The sequence below is a fragment of the Odocoileus virginianus genome, chromosome 3 (genome assembly GCF_023699985.2).
Source record: "Odocoileus virginianus isolate 20LAN1187 ecotype Illinois chromosome 3, Ovbor_1.2, whole genome shotgun sequence".
NCBI classification, from domain to species: Eukaryota; Metazoa; Chordata; class Mammalia; order Artiodactyla; family Cervidae; genus Odocoileus; species Odocoileus virginianus.
In genome coordinates, this window is record NC_069676.1 from 37,346,395 (window position 1) to 37,367,277 (window position 20,883).

At 43.7% G+C, this 20,883-nt stretch overlaps 1 protein-coding gene across 2 annotated transcripts in view; it reads right to left on the minus strand.

Annotated features, from left to right (window-relative positions):
* The window catches only part of ZNF496 (zinc finger protein 496), a 45,378-nt gene extending 25,115 nt beyond the window's left edge, over nt 1-20,263 (minus strand). For both annotated transcript variants that reach the window (XM_020903750.2, XM_020903749.2), the window contains exons 1-5: nt 20,174-20,263; nt 18,426-18,542; nt 17,651-18,077; nt 17,052-17,235; nt 10,648-10,724 (exon numbers count right to left, since the gene is read on the minus strand). In XM_020903750.2, the coding sequence (XP_020759409.2) occupies nt 10,648-10,724; nt 17,052-17,235; nt 17,651-18,040 (651 nt within the window). In that variant the 5' untranslated portion in view covers nt 18,041-18,077; nt 18,426-18,542; nt 20,174-20,263. The remainder of the gene's footprint in view (nt 1-10,647; nt 10,725-17,051; nt 17,236-17,650; nt 18,078-18,425; nt 18,543-20,173) is intronic.
* Between the last annotated feature and the right edge of the window lie 620 nt (nt 20,264-20,883).

Genomic DNA, 20,883 nt, shown 5'->3' on the forward strand with positions numbered 1-20,883 from the left:
TCAGAGAAACCCCAGCAAGACGCTACGGCGCTGGAGCGGCGGCTGCGTGGTGCTCAAGCAGCTGTGAGAAGATACCCCAAACCCAAGGGCAAAGGAGATGCCCCAGCCAGACGGCAGAAGGGGTGAATTCGCATTCAGAATCAAACCCCACTCCTGCCAGAGACGCTCAGAGGGCTCAAACCAACCTTGTGCACACCAAGACCCAAGGACACCACAGAGACTGAGACAGAACTGTTTTGAGTGTCTCCTGGTGATTGCAGCCATGAAATTAAAATATGCTTACTCCTTGGAAGGAAAGTTATGAACAACCTAGACAGCATATTAAAAAGCAGAGACATTACTTTGTCAACAAAGGTCTGTCTAGTCAAGGCTATGGTTTTTCCAGCAGTCATGTATGGATGTGAGAGCTGGACTATAAAGAAAGCTGAGTGCTGAAGAATTGATGCTTTTGAACTGTGGTGTTGGAGAAGACTCTTGAGAGTCCCTTGGACTGCAAGGAGATCCAACCGGTCCATCCTAAAGGAGATCAGTCCTGGGTGTTCATTGGAAGGACTGATGTTGAAGCTGAAACTCCAATACTTTGGCCACCTGATGCAAAGAGCTGACTCATTTGAAAAGATCCTGATGCTGGGAAAGATTGAGAACAGGAGGACAAGGGGACGAGAGAGGATGAGATGGTTGGATGGCATCACTGACTCAATGGACATGGGTTTGGGTAGACTCCTGCAGTTGGTGATGGACAGAGAGGCCTGGCGTGCTGCGGTTCATGGGGTTGCAGAGTTGGACACGACTGAGCAACTGAACTGAACTGAACTGATTGACTGTGGAGGTACAGGTCAGCAGTGGACTGCCATAGGGACAGGGCCTCTGGGAGCAGCAGACTTGGGTATGGCATAAGTCCTCTTGGAGGAGGTCGCCATTAACCCCACCACAGAGCTGCCAGAACTTACATAGGACTGGGAGACTCTTGGAGAGCACAAACAGAACCTTGTGTGCACCAGGACCCAGGAGAAAGGATCAGTGACGCCACAAGAGACTGACCCAGACGTGCCCGGGAGTGTCTAGGAGTCTCCAGTGGAGGTGTGGGTTGGTGTTGGCCTGCTGCAGGGTTTGAGGCAGTTAGTATGGCAGCACTTACATGGGATCTTTTGAAGGAGATCATTACCTTCATTACCTCCACCACAGTTTGGGCCCAGGTAAACAGCAGGGAGGGAACACAGCTCCACCCATCAATAGAAAATTGGATTAAAGATTTATTGAGCATGGCCCTGCCCATCAGAACAAGACCTAGTTTCCCCCTAAGTCCGTCTCTCCCATCAGGAAGCTTTCATAAGCCTCTTATCCTTCTCCACCAGAGGGCAGACAGACTGAAAACCACAATCACAGAAAACTAGCCAGTCTGATCACATGGACCACAGCCTTGTCTAACTCAATGAAACTATGAGCCATGCCATGTAGGGCCAAGATGGACAGGTCATGGTGGAGAGTTCTGACAAAATGTGGTCCACTGGAGAAGGGAATGGCAAACCACATCTTGCCATTGAGAACCCCATGAACAGTATGAGAAGGCAAAAAGATAGGGCACTGAAAGATGAACTCCCCAGGCTGGTAGGTGCCCAATATGCTACAGGAGATCAGTAGAGAAATAACTCCAGAAAGAATGAAGAGATGGAGCCAAAGCAAAAACAATACCCAGCTGTGGATGTGATGGGTGACAGAAGCACAGTTCGATGCTGTAAAGAGCAATATTGCATAGGAACCTGGAACATTAGGTTCACAAATTAAGGTAAATTGGAAGTGGTCAAACAGGAGACGGCAAGAGTGAACGTCAACATTTTAGGACTCAGCGAACTAAGATGGACTGGAATAGGTGAATTTAACTCAGATAACCATTATATCTACTATTGTGGGCAAGAATCCCTTAAAGAAATGGAGTAGCCATCATAGTCAACAAAGGAGTCTGAAATGCAGTACTTGGATGCAATCTCAAAAACAAAATGATCTCTGTTTGTTTCTAAGGCAAACCATTCAATATCATGGTAATCCAAGTCTATGGCCCAACCAGTAATGCTGAAGAAGCTGAAGTTAAATGGTTCTATGAAGACTTACAAGATCTTCTGAACTAACACCAAAAAAAGATGTCCTTTTCATTTTAGGGGACTGGAATGCAAAAGCAGGAAGACAAGAAACATTTGGAATAACAGGCAAATTTGGCCTTGGAGTACAAAATGAAGCAGGGCAAAGGCTAATAAGAAGACTACATATAGAAATCACCAGATGGTCAATACCAAAATCAGATTGATTATATTCTTTGCAGCCAAAGACTGAGAAGCTCTATACAGTCAGCAAAAGCAAGACCAGGAGCTTAGTTCACGAACTCTTATTGACAACTTCAGACTTAAACTGAAGAAAGTGGGGAAAACCACTAGACCATTCAGGTATGACCTAAATCAAATCTCTTAACGATTATACAGCGGAAGTGAGAAATAGTTTCAAGGGATTAGATCTGATAGAGTGCCTGATGAACTATGGACGGAGGTTCATGACATTGTACAGAAGACAGGGATCAAGACCATCCCCAAGAAAAAGAAATGCAAAAAAGCAAAATGGCTGTCTGCAAAGGACTTACAAACAGCTGAGAAAAAAAGAGAAGCTAAAGGCAAAGGAGAAAAGGAAAGATATATCCATCTGAATGCAGAGTTCCAAGAACAGTAAAGAGAGGTAAGAAAGCCTTCCTCAGTGATCAATGCAAAGAAATAGAGGAAAACATAGAATGGGATGGACTAGAGATCTCTTCAAGAATATTAGAGATCCAAGGGAACACTTCATGCAAAGATGGGCACAATAAAGGACAGAAATGGTATGGACATAACAGAAGCAGAAGATATTACGAAGAGGTGGCAAGAATACACAGAACTATACAAAAAAGATCTTAATGACCCAGATAACCATGATGCTGTGATCACTCACCTAGACCCAGACATCCTGGAATGCGAAATCAAGCGGGCCTTCACTACAAACAAAGCTAGTGGAGGTGATGGAATTTCAGCTGAGCTATTTCAAATCCTAAAAGATGATGCTGTTCAAGTGCTGCACTCCATATGGCAGCAAATTTGGAAAACTCAGCAGTGGCCATTGGACTGGAAAAGGTTAGTTTTCATTCCAATCCCAAAGAAAGGCAATGCCAAAGAATGCTCAAAGCACCGCAAAACTGCAGTCATCTCACACACTAGCAAAGTAATGCTCAAAATTCTCCAAGCCAAGCTTCAATAGTACGTGAACCACGAACTTCCAGATGTTCAAGCTGGATTTAAAAAAGGTAGAGGAACCAGAAACCAAATTGCCAACATCCTCTGGATCACAGAAAAAGCAAGACAGTTCCAGAAAAACATCTACTTCTGCTTTATTGACTATGCCAAAGCCTTTGACTGTGTGGATCACAATAAACTGTGGAAAATTCTGAAAGAGATGGGAATACCAGACCACCTTACCTGCTTCATGAGAAATTTGTTTGCAGGTCAAGAAACAACAGTTAGAACTAGACATGGAACAACAGACTGGTTCCAAAGGGATCAGTCTTGGGAAAGGAGTAAGTCAAGGCTGTATAATGTCACCCTGCTTATTTAACTTCTATGTAGAGTACATCATGTGAAATGCGAGGCTGGAAGAAGCACAAGCTGGAATCAAGATTGCCGGGAGAAATATCAATAACCTCAGATATGGAGATGACACCACCCTTATGCCAGAAAGTGAAGAACTAAAGAACCTCTAGATGAAAGTGAAAGAGGACAGTGAAAAAGTTGGCTTAAAACTCAACATTCAAAAGACAAAGATCATGGCATCCAGTCCCATCATGTCATGGCAAATAGATGGGGAAACAATGGAAATAGTGAGACTTTATTTTTTTGGGCTCCAAAATCACTGCAAGATGGTGACTGTGGCCATGAAATTAAAAGACACTTGCTCCTTGGAAGAAAAGCTATGTCCAACCTAGATAGCATGTTAAAAAGCAGAGACATTAATTTGCCAACAAAAGTCCACCCAGTGAAAGCTATGGTTTTTCCGGTGGTCAGGTATGGATGTGAGAGTTGGACTGTAAAGAAAGCTGAGTGCCAAAGAATTGATGCTTTTGAACTGTGATGATGGAGAAGACTCTTGAGAGAGTTCCTCGTTCTGCAAGGAGATCAAAGTAGTCAATCCTAAAGAAATTCAACCCTGAATATTCACTGGAATGACTGATGCTGAAGCTGAAGCCCGAATACTTTCGCTACGTGATGGGAAGAACTGACTCATTTGAAAAGACCCTGATGCTGGGAAAGATAGAAGGCGGGAGGAGAAGGGGATGGCAGAGGATGAGATGGTTGCATGGCATCACTGACTTGATGGACATGAGTTTGAGCAAGCTCTCAGAGTTGGTAATGGACAAGGAAGCCTGGCAAGCTGCAGTCCATGGGGTTGCAAAGAGTCAGACAGAACCAAGCTACTGAATCAAATTGAGCAATAAAGATCCAGTAAAGTCAAAAAAACAAAAAAGCAATTTTTAAAAAAAAAGAAAAGAAGCATGAATACAGAAGAACTCAATAGCACCATCAAAAATAAGATCTAAGCAACATTTATAGACTACTTCACTCAACAACTGCAGAATTTTTTTAATTCAAATGCTTACAGAATACAAACAAGACAACCCTATACTGGCTTATCAAAATCCTGGAAGAAGAGGAGAGACTCCCAACAAATTTGAAATCATACAATATGTTCTCTGAAAACAATGAAATTGAACTAGAAATCAATAGTAGAAAGATAACTGGAAAATTTTCAAATCTTTGGAAACTGAACACCACACTTATAAAATATGGTGAAGAATAAGGCTCAAGAAGATTTAAAAATATACTAAAGTGATTGATAATAAAACAAAACCACACTGTACTACAATCTGTGGGATGCTGTTAAAGCAGGATAGCATGAAAATGCTTATATAAGAAATGCTTACATTTGGGAACTTCCGTGGTAGTTTACCAGTTAAGAACCTTGTTTCCAATGAAGGAGACACAGGTTTGGTACCAGGTTAGGGAACTAAGATTCCACATGCCTTGGGGCCAACTGAGCCCACATACATTAGAGCATGTGTGCCATAACTAAAGCTTTTGCACTGCAGTGTAGGTTGCATGGTGGAACTAAAATCCGATGCAGCCAAATAAATAGATAAATATTTTTTTAAAAGAAAAACAAACATACATGTTACACAACTCATCCACTGTGAAATAGATAGTATGAACAGTCCTATAACCATTAAGGGAGTTGAATCCATAATTAAAATACCACACACCCCCCACTCCACACTCAAACCTCTATAGTTTGTGTAGTTTCCCTAAAGAATCCTACCAAACATTCAAAGAATGAACACTAATTCTACACAATCTCTTTTAGAAAACAAGAAGACGGGACACTTTCCAATTAATCTTCAGAAGCTAGTATTACCCTGGCCAATTTAGGCAAAGACAGTAAAGAAAACAAACAAAAACCACTGACAGACATCTCTCATGAATAAAGAATAAAAAATCCTTAATGACATAATAGCAAATAAAATTCAGCAATATATAAAGAGAATTTCACACCAAGAAGGCATGAATCACAAGAAGGCATTTATTCCAAGGATGAAAGGCTGGTTCAAATTCAAAAGTCAATCAATATGATCCACAATATTAACAGTCTAAAGAAAATTCACATGATCATATCAACTGATAAAGGAAAGGTTTTGACAAATTCAACAATCACACACAATAAAAACTCCAGAAAAACAGGAATTAAGAAACTTACACAACTTGATAAAGAGAATTTATTTAAATTTTGCAACTAACATGCTTAACTGTGAAAGACTAAATGCTTTCCCCCTAAGATGGGGAATAGGGCAAGGACGGAGGTTTGCTCCCACCCCTGCTATTCAACATTATGCTGGAAGTTCTATCCAGTGGAATAGGGCAAGAGAAGCTTGCCCTATTAGAAACTAAAAAGAAAGAAATAAAACTGCCCTTATTTGCAGATGACATAATTGTCTACACAGAAAATCCAGGACTGCTTAAAATTAAAAACAAAAACCACACCAAAACCCTTCTTAAACCATTCCAGCATGGTCTCAGAATACAAAATAAACTTACAAGAATCAAGTATGTTTCTTATTCTATAAATAAATGTGTTGTCACCACAATTTTAAATATATTATAATTTACAACTGCTGATAAAGTGAAGTACCTAGCTCTAAATCTAACAAAACAAGTACAAAATGTATATGCTAAGAATTTATATAAGTGATGAAATAAATTTTAAAAAAAGTAAATGAAGAACCATATTGCATTCACAGATTAGAAGACTCAGATGATAAAAATGCCAGTGTTCCCCAAATTGATATACAGGTTGGTTTAACAAAATCCTATCAAAATCTCAGTAAGATCCTTTGTAATTTTATTCTAAATTTTATTCTAAAATTTACAGAGAAAGGAATTAAAATAGCTAAAATCAAAGGGATTAAAATAGCTAAAATAATTTTGAAAAAAAAAGAATAAAATAAAGTAAAAGACTCAATCTACCCAACTTTTAAGACTTAGCATATAGCTACAGTAATCAAACTTGTATAGTACTAACAGAGAAAGAGACAAAGATCAATGGAACAGAATAGAGAACCAAGGAAAAGACTCACACAAATATGCTCAACAGCTTTTTGACAAGGGAACAAAAGCAATTCAGTAGAGGAGAGACAGCCTTTTCAACAGATGGCATTGGAGCAAGTGGCAAAAAACATCCACTGGCAAAAAATATGAACCTTGACCTCAGTCTCACATTTACACAAAATTAGAGGTCATGGACTTAAATGTAAATGGATCACAGATCATGGATTAAATGAACTCAAATGTAAAATGTGAAACTATCTCACTTTTAGGAAAAAATAGGAGAAAATCTTTGGGATCTAATACTAAGCAAAGAGTTCTTAGACTTTATACCAAAAGCCTGATACTTAAAAGGAAAAATTAACAACCTGGACTTAATCCAGATTTAACACTTTTGTTCTGTTAAAAACTCTGTTAAAGGGATGGAAAGACAAGTTTCAGAGTAAGAGGAAAAATCTGCAGAACACATATCCAACAAAGGACAAGTATCTGGAATATATATTGAGTTCTTAAAACAATAGTAAAAAAGTAAATGGTCCAATTAGAACCATGGGCAAAAGTCATAAAGAAACATTTCACCTGAGAGGATATTCAGACAGTGGAGAAGCATATGAAAAGATGTCCAACTTTATCAGCCATGAGGGAAATGCAAATTTAAACCACAGTGAGATATCACTTATTTGAATGGCTTAAAAAAAAAAGTAACAACAACAAAGGGTGAGAGGATGTGGACAGTGTAGTTTAGTCATACGTAGCTCACAGGAACGCAAAATGGAACAGTTACTCTCGAAAAGGAAGTTACTCTGGAAAATAAAAGCTTCCCTACAAAACTAAATATGCACTTCCCAGTCAACTTAACAACTGCATGCCCGAGCATTTATCCCAAAGAAATAAAGACTGACATTCACACAAAACCTGTATGCAAATGTTCACAGCAGCTTTATGCAAAATGGCCCCTGTGGGGAGAGAGCAAATTAGCCAGGATGGCTGTGTTCAGGCTCTCTCACCCCACATTTTGTAAATAATGACTATGAACAGCTGAAATCATTTCTAGCACTGCACATGCACTCATGAGGTACTCCCTTGGTCACGGGCTACTTTGTGGGGTATCCCTGTATGAGCTCACCATGAAAAACTCTGGCTGCTGCTACATTGGGGCTATGTTGGAAGAACATCATGATTATGCTATGTGAGGTTATATCACGGCTTGTTATGGCTACATTATGATTACCTTGTGGCTGCTGCTATGGCTGCCACGTCAGCCAGGAGAGACGCTGTATTGTGGCTTCTATGCCAGCCAGGAGAGAATAAACATGTCTGTAGTCCCTACGGCTCTTCAAGTCTTCCTCTAGCCTCTTAGCTCATGCCTTGCCTACCCTGAGTTCAGCGAACAGTGTGGACAGTGTGAAAAGCGAGACAACTGGCACTGTGAGCAGATTCAGCAAGACAGCCCCAACTAGAAACAACCACGATGTCCTTCAATGGGTAACTGGTTAAACAAACTGTAGTATAGCCACACCAAGACATTCTACCCAGCACTAAAAAAGGAACAGATTACTGATGCATGCAAAACCCTGGCTGAAGCTCCACAAAATCATGCTGTAAATTCCCAAATGTTACATACTGTATGAATCCATTCATATAATTTTCTTAAATGACAACATTACAGAGATATAAAACAAGTTAATAGTTGTCAGAGAAAGATGAGAGCATGGTGTAAAAGAGAAGTGAGTTTGGCTATAAAAGGCAAAATGAAGGATTCTCCAATGAAGCAAATGACCTGTACCTTGTATGTATCCATGTCAATTTGCTAGTTGTGACATTGTATATTTTCACAAGATGTCCATTTAGGAATTTCCCACAGTTTGTTATGATCCACACAGTCAAAGGCTTTAGCATAGTCAATGAAACAGAGGTAGAGGTTTTTCGGGAATTCCCTTGCTTGTTCTATGATCCAATGGATGCTGGCAATTTTGTCTCCAGTTCCTCTGCCTTTTCTAAATCCAGCTTGTACATCTGGAAATTCTTGGTTCATGTACTGTTGAAGCCTAGCTTGAAGGATTTTGAGCATTACCTTACTAACATGTGAAATATGGGAGAAATATCAATAACCCAGATATGCAAATGACACCACCCTAATGGCAGAAAGCATAAAGGAACTAAAGAGCCTCTTGATGAAGGTGAAAGAGGAAAGTGAAAAAGTTGGCTTAAAACTCAACATTCAAAAAACTAAGATCATGGCATCCAATCCCATCACTTCATGGCAAATAGGGAGACAATGGAAACAATGACAGACTTTATTTTCCTGGGCTCCAAGGTCACTGTGAATGGTGACTGCAGCCATGAAATGAAAAGACACTCGGTCCTTGAAAGCAAAGCTATGACAAACACAGACAGCATATTGAAAAGCAGAGACATCACTTTTGGCGACAAAGTTCCGTATAGTCAAAGCTATGGTTTTCCCAGCAGTCATGTATGGATGGATGTGAGTTGGACCATAAAGAAAGCTAAGTGCTGAAGAACTGATGCTTTCAAACTGTGGTGAGAGAGAAGACTCTTGAGAGTCTCTTAGACTGTAAGGAGATCAAACCAGTCAATCCTAAAGTTCTGAATATTCACTGGAAGGACTGATGCTGAAGCTGAAGCTCCAAAACTCTGGTTACCTAATGCGAAGAGCGGACTCACTGGAAAAGACCCTGATGCTGGGAAAGACTGACGGCAGGAGGAGAAGGGGGTCGATAAGAGGATGAAATGGTTGGATGGCATCACTGACTCAATGGACAACAGTTTGAGCAAACTCCAGGAAATGGTGAAGGCAGGGAAGCCTGGCATGTTGCAGTCCATAGGGTCACAAAAGGTCAGACACCACTTAGTGACTGAACAATAACAAATATTACTTAGTATAAAAGTATAAGCAATCTTATACTTAGTATAAAAGTATAAGGGATCTCTTGTGAGTACAAGAGATTCAACTTCATGTAAATTGAACTATATGTGAATTTACAGTTATGTAAAAAAATTTAAAATAGATAAATTTCATGTGCACCCATGATCACAGAACAACATTACTCACAATAACCAAAAGGTCAAAGCAACCTAAGTGTCCATCAATGAATGAACAGATAGACAAAATGCATTATATACATAGCAGGGAATACTATTCAGCCTTAAAAAGGAAGGAGAATCTGCATATGTTACTTCAAGGATGAACCTTGAGGTCATTATGCTTAATGAAATAAGCCAGTCATGAAAAGAAAAATGCTGTATGATTCCACTTACAGGAGCTATCTAGAGTAGTCAAGTCATAGAATAAGAATGGTGGCTTCAAGAGGCTGGGGGGTATGAAAATGGAGGGAATTACTTAATTTGTGAGGAATTTCAACTTGGGCAGATGGAGAAGGAAATGACAACCCACTCCAGTATTCTTGCCTGGAGAATCCCATGGACAGAGGAGCCTGGCAGGCTACAGTCCACAGGATTGCAAGAGTCAGACATGACTTAGAGACTAAGCCACCACCACCACCAGATGAAAAAACACTAAGAGACTGGAGCCACAACAATATCAATATGCTTAATATTACTGAACACTTAAAGACACTATATTAAAAATGGTTAAGATAGTATATTTTATGTTATGCCTAGACTACCATACATTTTTTAAAACCAAAAAAGAAAAAAAGGTTTTCATGATGGTGATTTCTAGTTCACTAGGCAGCAACTATCTTCAACAGAGTGATAAAACAACACTGAATACCAAAGTATACATCTTTCTTTCACAAGATGCATATCAAAGCTCATTAGATATTAAATTTACAGTATCTCCCTGTGTGTCACACTAATCAAAGATACATCAATTTTTAGTAAGAAATGAGTTTCATCTCCTTTGGGTCATGTACATTCAACAGCCATCACAGTACATGATAGATACTGAAACACATGTGCCAAGCACTAAGGCTCATGAGTGATTGCTCCAGAAATCACTCACCGGGGGTAGCTGGAAGGTAGTCACCTGCTGTGCGTCCCTCAAACTCGCTTCCTGAAGAATGGAAGTGTCTTGCAGAACTGAAAGAGATCAGAAAAGAATCCCATAAAAATCCAAATCTCTTTTCTCACCTGAAGAAAGAGGATCACCAGATGATGTACGTAAAAAGCACTTGCAAACCGTAAGGACTTCTATTGCTTTGCTTTCAGACATGTCAATGTGGGCTTTAACACGGAATGCCTGGGTTCCAGTTGGCTCTGCCACCAACCAGCTACGTGACTCCCATGTCCAGGGACCTCAGCTCTATCATCCATAATATGAGGGAAATAAAGGTTAAAACTCCACAGAGTAAAAGGTCACTAAGAGTTGTTGGCAACAAAGATTTTGTGGGACTCTAGTGTCATGTAAATTTATACATTTATAAGTTTATAAATTGCAAAGCTCCTTAAGGAAGCCTATCTTTCTTATCTCTATTAGATGTTCCTGGAAGAGTACTTAGCACAGTGCCCTAACCACTAATCACACAGAAAATGCAGAGTGTAGCATTGGGATCATCTCACTCTCCCTTATCCTGGGCTACAAAGAGCCTCTGCTATATTCTCATGTGATTTCTCTCCCCTGACAAGCTCCTGCTCGGGCTTCTGCAAGAAGTGAGTCATATGCCTGGCTTATTGTGCATTCATGTCAAATGACCTGTGTTTCAAAAAGTGCTCCTTTCATAGAATAAACTTGGAAGGATGAACTATCATCTCTCAGTTTAGAGAAAATTCAGGAGATTAACACCAGCTCATAATGCAAAATCAGTACCAAATAGAAGCCATTGCTCCTCACCTTTCACACTTGGGAAGCAAAGCTTTCTGCAAACAGGGGCAGGTGTGGTTACTTGGAACAAGAGCCTAAGACAGGAGCCAGCTCAGCCAGCAGTGACATTTGGGGAGCAGTTCCCTATGGGAGGCAGCCTCATCACCCTGCTGCCAGAAGCTCAGGGTTGGTGTGCATGGATTTGAGGAAGGGATTTTTTTAAAAAATAATATTTGGCTGTGCCAGGTCTTAGCTGTGGCACTCTGGATCGTTTATCTTTGTTGTAGCATGCTGGATCTTTAGTTGTGGCATGCAAACTCTTAGTTGCAACATGTGGGATCTAGTTCTCTGACCAGGAATCAAACTTGAGCCACATCATAGAGTATAGAGCATAGAGCACAGGGACCCGGGAAGTCCCTTGAAGAAGGGATGTTTTAATTCTGCTCTCATACCTACCACCTTCTGAGGGATAAAACACAGCCCTACCCTACCTTTCAGCATGATAAATGAACATACCAGTACTTTGAGGATTACTTTGAAAAGCTTTCAGCCTCTAAATAAAAACTATATTTTGGGGAAAATCTTCAAGATTAATAACTATATGGTTTTTAATGGAAATTCTTCCCAGTGATCAATCACCTGAACATTTAAGGTATTGCTCATAGCTAACTCTCATCATACTTTCTTCGTCCATTTATTATTACTGCTCAGGGAAATGGCAGCACTGACCTTTTGACACACAGTAGCTGGCTTATCTCAGAACTCTACCCGGAAGTGAGTAGGCTGACACAGTTCCTTTAAGACTCTCTCATAGCTTACAGAACCTGTAGAACCCAGGCTGTTGGCACGGGCATGCATACTAGGTAACTTCAGTCATGTCTGACTCTTTGCCACCTTATGGGCTATAGGCCACCAAGCTCCTCTGTCCATGGGAATCTCCAGGCAAGAATATTGGAGTGGGTTGCCATTTTCTCCTCCAGGGGATCTTCCCAACCCAGGGATTGAACCTGCATCTCTTGGGTCTCCTGCATTGGCAGGTGGGTTCTTTACCACTAGTGCCACCTGGGAAGCATTGTTTATTTGGGCAAATGGTTGTTTCTCATGCCTGAGGTTGTGGGCTGAATTGCATCTCTGCTGAATTCATATTAAAAGTCCCAACTCTCAATACCTCAGAATGGGAATATATTTGGACATAGGATTTTTCAAGCAGTAATTAAATTAAAATGAGGTAATGGGAGTGAGCCCTAATCCAATATGCCTGATGCTCTCATAAGAGATTAAGACACAGACATACATAACGAAAACCATGTTAGGACACAGAAATGTCTGTTGTTTCAGCTGCCCAGTCTGTGGGACTGTATTATAGAAGCCCAAACAAACTAGCACATCTGTCTTGACTTTTAAGCAAGGAAAGGCTGGCGTTTTATTTGATTTGTATAAAAATCAGTGTAGTTTCACACATAAAGAAATGTAACTTTTCTACACTCCGAAGTTTACTACAGTAAGGACAACTTCTGTGAATCACCAATAATGGATTTCTGGTCTCCTTATACTTTCTTCTGCCATCTATAACTATAGTACAAAGTGATAAGTCCACCGGAGCTAACCCTCACACCATACAGGTCACTTCCTTCAACGCGAGAGGACCAAATTTTTTCCATGGTGATTACAACTAAAAATCATGGGCAGGGGACTTCTCTGGTGGTCCAGTGTTTATGACTCCATGCTCCCAATCTAGGGGCTCAGATTCAATCCCTGATTAGAGAACTAGATCCCACATGCTACACGGTGCAGCAAAAAAAAAAAAATCTTAAACAAAAAAACCCCCTGGACTTTCCTGGTGGCTCAGAGGCAAAGAATCCGTCTGCCAATGCAGGAGACACAGGTTCAATCCCTGGTCTAGGAAGATTCCACAAGTCTTGGAGCAACTAAGTCTGTGCACCACAACTATTGAGCCTGTGCTCTAGAGTCTGCGAACTACAACTACTGAACTCATGTGCTGCAACTGGGGTCTGGGCTCTGCATGAAAAGCCCATGCACTGCAACTGGAGAGAAACCCTCACAGCAACAAAGACGTGGCACAGACAAAAAGAAATAAGTAAAATTAAATTAAAAAACAAAAAACCTAGGAGTTTGCATGCCACAACTAAGAGTGTGAACTCCACAGTGCAGTAAAAAAAAAATTCATGGGCAACTCAGGCCCCCTATTCAGTATTTTATGGGTAGCCAGGAATACCTCATCTTATTGCACTTTGCAGATATGTGTTTTAAAAAGTGAAGATTTCTGGCAACTCTGCATCAAAGCAATCCAATTCCCAACAGCATTTGCTTACTTCATGTTTCTGTGTCACATTTTGAGAGTTCTCAAATATTTCAAACTTTTTCATGATTATCATATTTGTCACAGTGACCTGTGATCAGTGATCTTTGATGTTACTACTGTAACTGTTTTTGGGTACCATAAACTAGGCCCACATAAGACAGCAAATTTAACAGGTAAACGTGTGTGTTGTGTTGGCTCCCTCATTTCTCTCCCTCTTCTTGGACCTCTATGTTGTAAGACCCAACAATACTGAAATAAGGCCAATGAATAATCCTACAATGGCTTCTAAGTGTCCAAATGAAAGGAAGAGTCACATATGTCTCCCATTAAAAGATTTAAAACAGTGAGGAAGGCATATCAAAAGCTGAAACAGACTGAAGGACTTCCCTTTTGTGGCCCAGTGGCTAAGACTGCACTCCCAGTGCAGGGGGCCTGGGTTCAATCCCTGGTCAGGGAACTAGATCCCACATGTAGCAACTAAGAGTTTGCAAGCAGCAATTAAAGATTCTGCATGCCACCAGCCAAATAAATAAATATTAAAAATAAAAAAAGCTGAGGCAGGCTAAAAGCTAGGCCTCTTGCATCAAACAGCCAAGCTGTGAATGCAAACAAAAAGTTATTGCAAGAAATTAAAAGTGCTGCTCCAACGAACACACAAGAAAGTGCAATAGCCTTATTGCTGATACAGTGGAAGTTTTAGCAGTCTGGATAGATCAAATAAGCCACAACATTCCCTTAAGCCAAAACCTAATCCAGAACAAGGCCGTAGTTCTTTTTATTCTACAAAGGCTGAGAGGTAAAAAAAAGCCATAAATAAAATGTTTGAAACTAGCAGATGCTGGTTCACAAGGTTCAAGGAAGAAATCTCTTCTCCATAATATAAAAGTGCAAGGTGAAGCAACAGGTTATCCAGAAGGTCAAGTTAAGATCATTAACGATGCTGCCTACACTGTACAACAGATTTTCAGTGTGAATAAAGCAGCCTTATATTAGAAGATGCCACATAGGACTTTCATAGCTACTGAAAAGGCAATGCCTGGCTTCAAAGCTTTAAAGAACAGGCTGACTCTCTTTGTTAGGCACTAATGCAGCTGGTGACTGTAAGTTGAAACCAATGCTCATTTACCATTCCTAAACTCCTAGGACCCTGAAGAATTATGCTAAAGCCACTCCGCCTGTGCTCTATAAATGGAACAAAGCCTAGATGACAGCACATCTGGTTACAACATGGTTCACTGAATATTTTAAGCCCCACTGTTGAGACTTACTGCTCAGAAAAAAAAGATTCCTTTCAAAATAGTACTGCTTTTTGAATAGTCACCCAAGAGATCTCTGATGGAGATGTACAAGATTAATGTTGTTTTCATGCCTACTAACACAACATCCATTCTGAAGCTCATAGATCAAAGAGTAGTTTCAAGTCTTATTATTTAAGGTAAGAAATACATTTCACAAAGCTATAGCTGCCGTACACAGTGATTCTTCTGATGGATCTGGACAAAGTAAACTGAAAATCTCCTGGAAGGGATTCACTGTTCTAGATGCCATTAAGAACATTCACGAGAACATTTCTGGTGGTCTAGCAGTTAGGGGCTTCCCACATAGCTTAGTCGGCAGAGAATCTGTAATGCAGGAGACCCGGGTTCTATCCTTGGATCGGGAAGATCCCCTGGAGAAGGAAATGGCAACCCATTCCAATATTCTTGCCTGGAGAATCCCATGGACAAAGAAGTCTGGCAGGCTACAGTCCATGGGGTCGTTAAGAGTTGGACACAACCTAGCGACTAAACCACCTCTACCAGCGGTTAGGACTCAGCGCTTTCACTGCCAGGGCTCAGGTTCAACAGCAGGTCGGGGAACAAAGATCCCACAAGCCAGCATGGCCAGAAAAAAAAAAAAAAAACACTCATGGGAAGATACCAAAATATCAACATCAACACAACAGGAGTTTGAAAGAAGTTGACACCAATCCTCATGGATGACTTCGAGTGGTTCAAGGCTTCAGTGGAAGAAGAGATGGCAGATGTGGTAGAAACAGCAAAGAATCAGAATTAGAAGTGGAGCTTGAAGATGTGACTGAACTGCAAAAATCTTATGATAAAACTTGAAGAGTTGCTTCTTATGGATGAGTAGAGAACGCAGTTTCTTGAAATGACATCTACTCCTGGTGAATACGCTGTGAAGACTGGTGAAATGGCAACAAAAGCTTTAGAATATTACATGAACTCAATTGATACAGCAATGACAGATTGAGAGGACTGATTCTATTTTAAAAAGAAAGAAGTTCTGTGGACAAAATGCTATGAATCAGCATTATATACTATAGGAAAATCATTCCTGAAAGGAACGATTCAATCGATGAGGCAAAAGTTAATTACCATTTTAAGACACTGCCAGTTACCCCAACCTTCAGCAACCTTCAGCAACTGCCATTTTGATGAGTCAGCAGCCACCAACACGGAGGCAAGACCTTTTATCAGCAAAAAGATCTCAACTTGCTGAAGGCTCACACAATGGTTAACAATAAAATATTTTCAGTTAAAATAAGTACAATTTTTTGAGACATAAATGCTATTGTGCACATAACAAACTACAGCGTAAATAAAAATTTCTGATGTACCGGAAAACCACAAGTTCAAGTCATTCGCTTTATTGAGATTATCTCCACTGGACAGACTAGGACACTGAGGCTTGCAGAGTTTAGAAGCATGACCTGGGTCACAGCTGGAGGATTAAAAGCCAAGTATATCTGCTGTCAAAGCCAACTGCTTGTGGCCATTAGTGCACTTTGTACAGACATGGCTAGCCACCATTCAAGCCGCAAGTCCTGGCGATATCACTCTGTTCCCTAGGAGGCATTTTTATATCTTCTTTCAACATTATAAAATCTTGAGAGCAGAAGTTATTTAGCTGAGAAAAGAGATGTTCAGAGAGATAAGAGGACATGGCTATACTCAGCTCCCCACGCAGGCCCTATTTGGACAGTGATGGTGCCCAGCTGTCTCCAAACCAACAAAACAAACTCAGAGATGCGCCCTCAAAGCAGCAACATGATGCAGCCTCAAAAAACACCTACTCACAGTAGAGGTCCCTCCGGGCAGCCCTGGCACCATGAAGAGGACACTCTCATGAGATTCGCATTGAATTGCTCTAGGGAAGGACCAGACCCTGAAAAAGGTTCAGAGCCACTCAGGGAGCAGGAGAGAACCAAAACGTCAAGAGCTACTTCCCAGCGCACAGGGCCAGGTACAGACGCCCTCCCCCACTCCCATGGGTGCCCTACCTGGGTCCCCGCTGAGCTGGCCTGAGAGCCTGCTTGGAAGCCCAGGGCTCTGAGCCAGAGCTACGGGCTGGGCATCCTGGCTCTTTGCAAGGTCACTGTGGGGCTCTGCTGGCAGCTGCTCTTGCTCTTGGTCTGGAGGGCTGTCCCCATCGTCAATCACCACAGGGTCTTCACAGTGCTTGAGCTGCAACCCAGAGAGGGCTCTTTAGAGCTCGGTGGAGAAGTCCCTGGCCAGATGAGGACCAGCAATTGTGCCAGGGACTGGGCAAATTCCCCCCCCGGCCTGCTGACCATTAACTCAACCACTAGAAGCACAGACCCACCTTGTTCAGGGCTATAAAGAGGGATGACATAACCGTGTCACAAATTAGAGTCTTTAGGTAATGGATTCTGCCTTTGGGGTTATCAAACTTCAACATGGACATAACAAAAGCACATGGCTCTAGACGGAATTCCTCATCCCTGGCCAGGGAATACGTGACTCCACCAAAGCATCAAAGCGCAAGGTGGCCACCCTCTCCACATCTGCTGCCCAGCCCCACTCTCTCCCTCTCCCTTCCCATTCTCCCAGCCAGCCTAGCCCAGCCCCCTCTGCTCACCCATTGCCAGGGTCTCCCCGGCTCTCGTTCCAGGGCCTCCACAGCGGACACAGCCTGATCACCACTCTCAGGTTCCTGGGCCCGCACCCAGCCCTGGACCTCCCGGGGCAGGATGGCCAAGAACTGTTCCAGCACCAGCAGCTCCAGGATTTGCTCCTTGGTGTGCCTTTCAGGTCGCAGCCAGCCCCGGCACAGGTCCCAGAGGCGGTGTAGGGCCTCCCGGGGGCCTGCAGCCTCCTGGTAGCAGAAGCGTCGGAAGAGGCGGCGGGAGGACTCGGGACTGGGAAGCTCACCCTGGGAGGAAGGGTTCTCTCCCGGTGGGCTCCTCATTTTCCTCGGCTCCTCACTTTCCTTTGGAGCCAAGACTCGGGGGCACAGGGCTGTGGGCATGATGGGATTTGATGGGGGTCAGCAGCAGAAGACGACCCTATTTCCAAACAGAAATCACTGGCTTCAATGTTCTGGTCTCCTGTAGTAGTTTTTTGGGGGTGGTGATGGGAAAAGTGAAAAAGCCCACAGAGATCAGCCCTTGGGAGAAGCACCAGGATATGTGACAAGTGTCAGTGCGGATGATCCTTACACAAAGGCAGAGAAGGAACAACCCCATTCCCAAAAGCATCATTATATGATTTCCCTAACTGAGGACTGGATGAACAAGGCAGGCAGTCCAGGAGAAAAGCAGTGACATTTCAACGTGGCACTGGTGTTCCAAGCATCCTAGGAGACCAGTGGGGCCGCATGCAGGAGAGAGATGGTAATTAACACTCTGTGGTACCTTCGATGGCCAGGTCCTCCTGGAAGGGACCTGAAATGGACGAGCTGAGAAGGCCGCTATCTTGAGGCTTCAGAGTCAAAGTCACCGTCCTTGCCCTTGAGACCTTTACAAAATGAGCTGAAAAGACAAAGACAAACATGCACAGGAAAAGCCTTCAAAGCTGATCCAGGACAGGAAATTCACCCTGCTGGTAGTGAGGGCTATCAGAGTTAGACCAACACAGAGCGAGTCAGTCTTGCTCAGTGGAGTATGCACCAGGAAGCAGGGAAGAAAGCAGACAGCCCCGGAGACACCCACACAAAAGATGCGTGTGTGTAGGCTCAGTCGCTCAGTTGTGTCCAACTCTTTGCGATGCGATGGACTGTAGCCCGCCAGGCTCCTCTGTCCATGGGGATTCTCCAGGCAAGAATACTGGAGTGGGTTGCCATGCCCTTCTCCAGAGGATCTTCCCGACCCAGGGATCTAACCTGCATCTCCTGCATTACAAGCAGATTCTTTACTGCTGAACCACCAGGGAAGCCCCCAAACAAGAGATGAGGAGAGTCAAAAGAGGCACATCCTGAGTTTACTAGAGAAAAATAACACTAAGTATTTAAAAATACCGGTGTTTTAAAAGGCGCCTCCACCCAATTCACTAAAGTCTGAATAGTAAACTTCAGTATATATTTAAAGATATCTGGACCTTCGACCTGGCCTCCACCCATCTTGCCTTCTTTTCTCTTGTCATCTTTAAACCACAATGAAGAAAACCACACACACCTCACAGACCTTCCCCAGGCAGGACAGAGGTGGGGCTGTCATGGCACAGCCTCCACATATGCAGAGAAGGGGCTCAGGAGCCCCTGCATCTCCTCAGTGAACAAATGCAGGGCGACCAGGTTGGATGCATGAGACAAGTGCTCAGGGCTGGTGCACTGGGAAGACCCAGAGGGATGGGATGGAGAGGGAGGTGGGAGGGCGGATCGGGATGGGGAACACATGTAAATCCATGGCTGATTCATGTCAGTGTATGGCAAAAACCACTACAATATTGTAAAGTAATTAGCCTCCAAATAATAAAAATAAATGAAAAAAAAAAAAAAAAAACCCACAAATGCAGGGCGACATCAGAGTAGCAGCCACTAAACCAGAGTAAGGGACCCAGGGAAAACGAATGGCAAACACGGTCCAACACGGTCCCCTCCCCCACCATCAGGCCTCTGAGATCCTTGGACGTGGTCCCTTGCCCTTAACACCCGGTTTAGGAGGCTCCCCAGCATGCCAGCAAACATTACAGTTTGCCCCACCACCGGATTTCCTCCAGTGTCTGCTCTGTATCTGACACCCAATCTCAGCCCTACTCAACTCCACCTTCCCTGAACTCGGCCATCACACACCTCCAGGGCCTCTGGGTTCCTCAGGTCTGCACCCACCCTCAGTGCTCTAGGGCATCTGGCTCTGGGCTTAGTCCATCATCCCTAACCAGAGAGCCGTGTTCCTGTCACCCTGGCACCGGCACGTAGGAAGCTCAGAAATGATGAGTGATGAATGAATTAACGTTGATTAATTCAAGAGAATCCAACAGGGGGCGGGGCGTACTTAAAAGCAGCTCTACGAAGAGGAACGGAGCTGGATGAGCTGAAAGGGAAGGGGATGAGCATACCGTATGCCAGGGAAAGGGGCAAGGTTTCCTTTGATCCAGATCTCTCCCTGTCCCCTCCCTATACACCCACACCCACCTCCACTCTAGCCAGCTCCCGGCTCCTCACCTCACAGCATGGAACTCCTTCTCAGCGTCTACCTCAAAGCTCTCCTGCGGCGGAAGTCTACGGCGGCAGCTCCTCATCCTTCCAGCCCGGTCTCCCGGGTGTCCTTCCTGAGGCGGGTTCTCTGCGAGGGCCACTCTGTCCCTGGCTAGCCGAGACCCCGTCTCCTGCTCATCCAGAAAACCACGGCTCCGCTTAAGAGGGAAGAAGTGGGATCAAATGCAGGCGCCTGAAAAACATTTGTGTCGTCTCATCCCCTGCCCAGGGATTCAGCGCTCAGCTCTGGGAGGGGAGGCCGGAGCGCGCGGGGCTGGGAGCCAGGGGACCGAGGAACGCGCAGTGGCGCGCGCGGGACCCAGAAGCCGGGGCCGCCCGTGGCCGCCCGGGCCGCACTCACCTCCTCTCCGAGTCCCAGTTGGCGGGCCGTACAGGCCTGACCGCCTCCGGAGCCCGCCGGACGCTGAGGAAAGGAAAGGCCGAAGCCCTCCGGCTCCCTCCCCTGGGACACTTCCTGCTCCGCTCTAGGACCGGGGAGGTCTCCGCATCTCAGTGGTTCTCTCCTCCGCCCCCCGGCCGAGGTGTGCGCTAGGGGTGACATTCGACACCCCCGGCCCGGCCCGGCCGGCGCGCCCCGCCCTGCCACGCCCCACTTCGCGCGCGCCCGGGCCTCGGCGCCTGGCCGGGGGCTTTGTGGGTCCGCCTCGCCGCCTCTG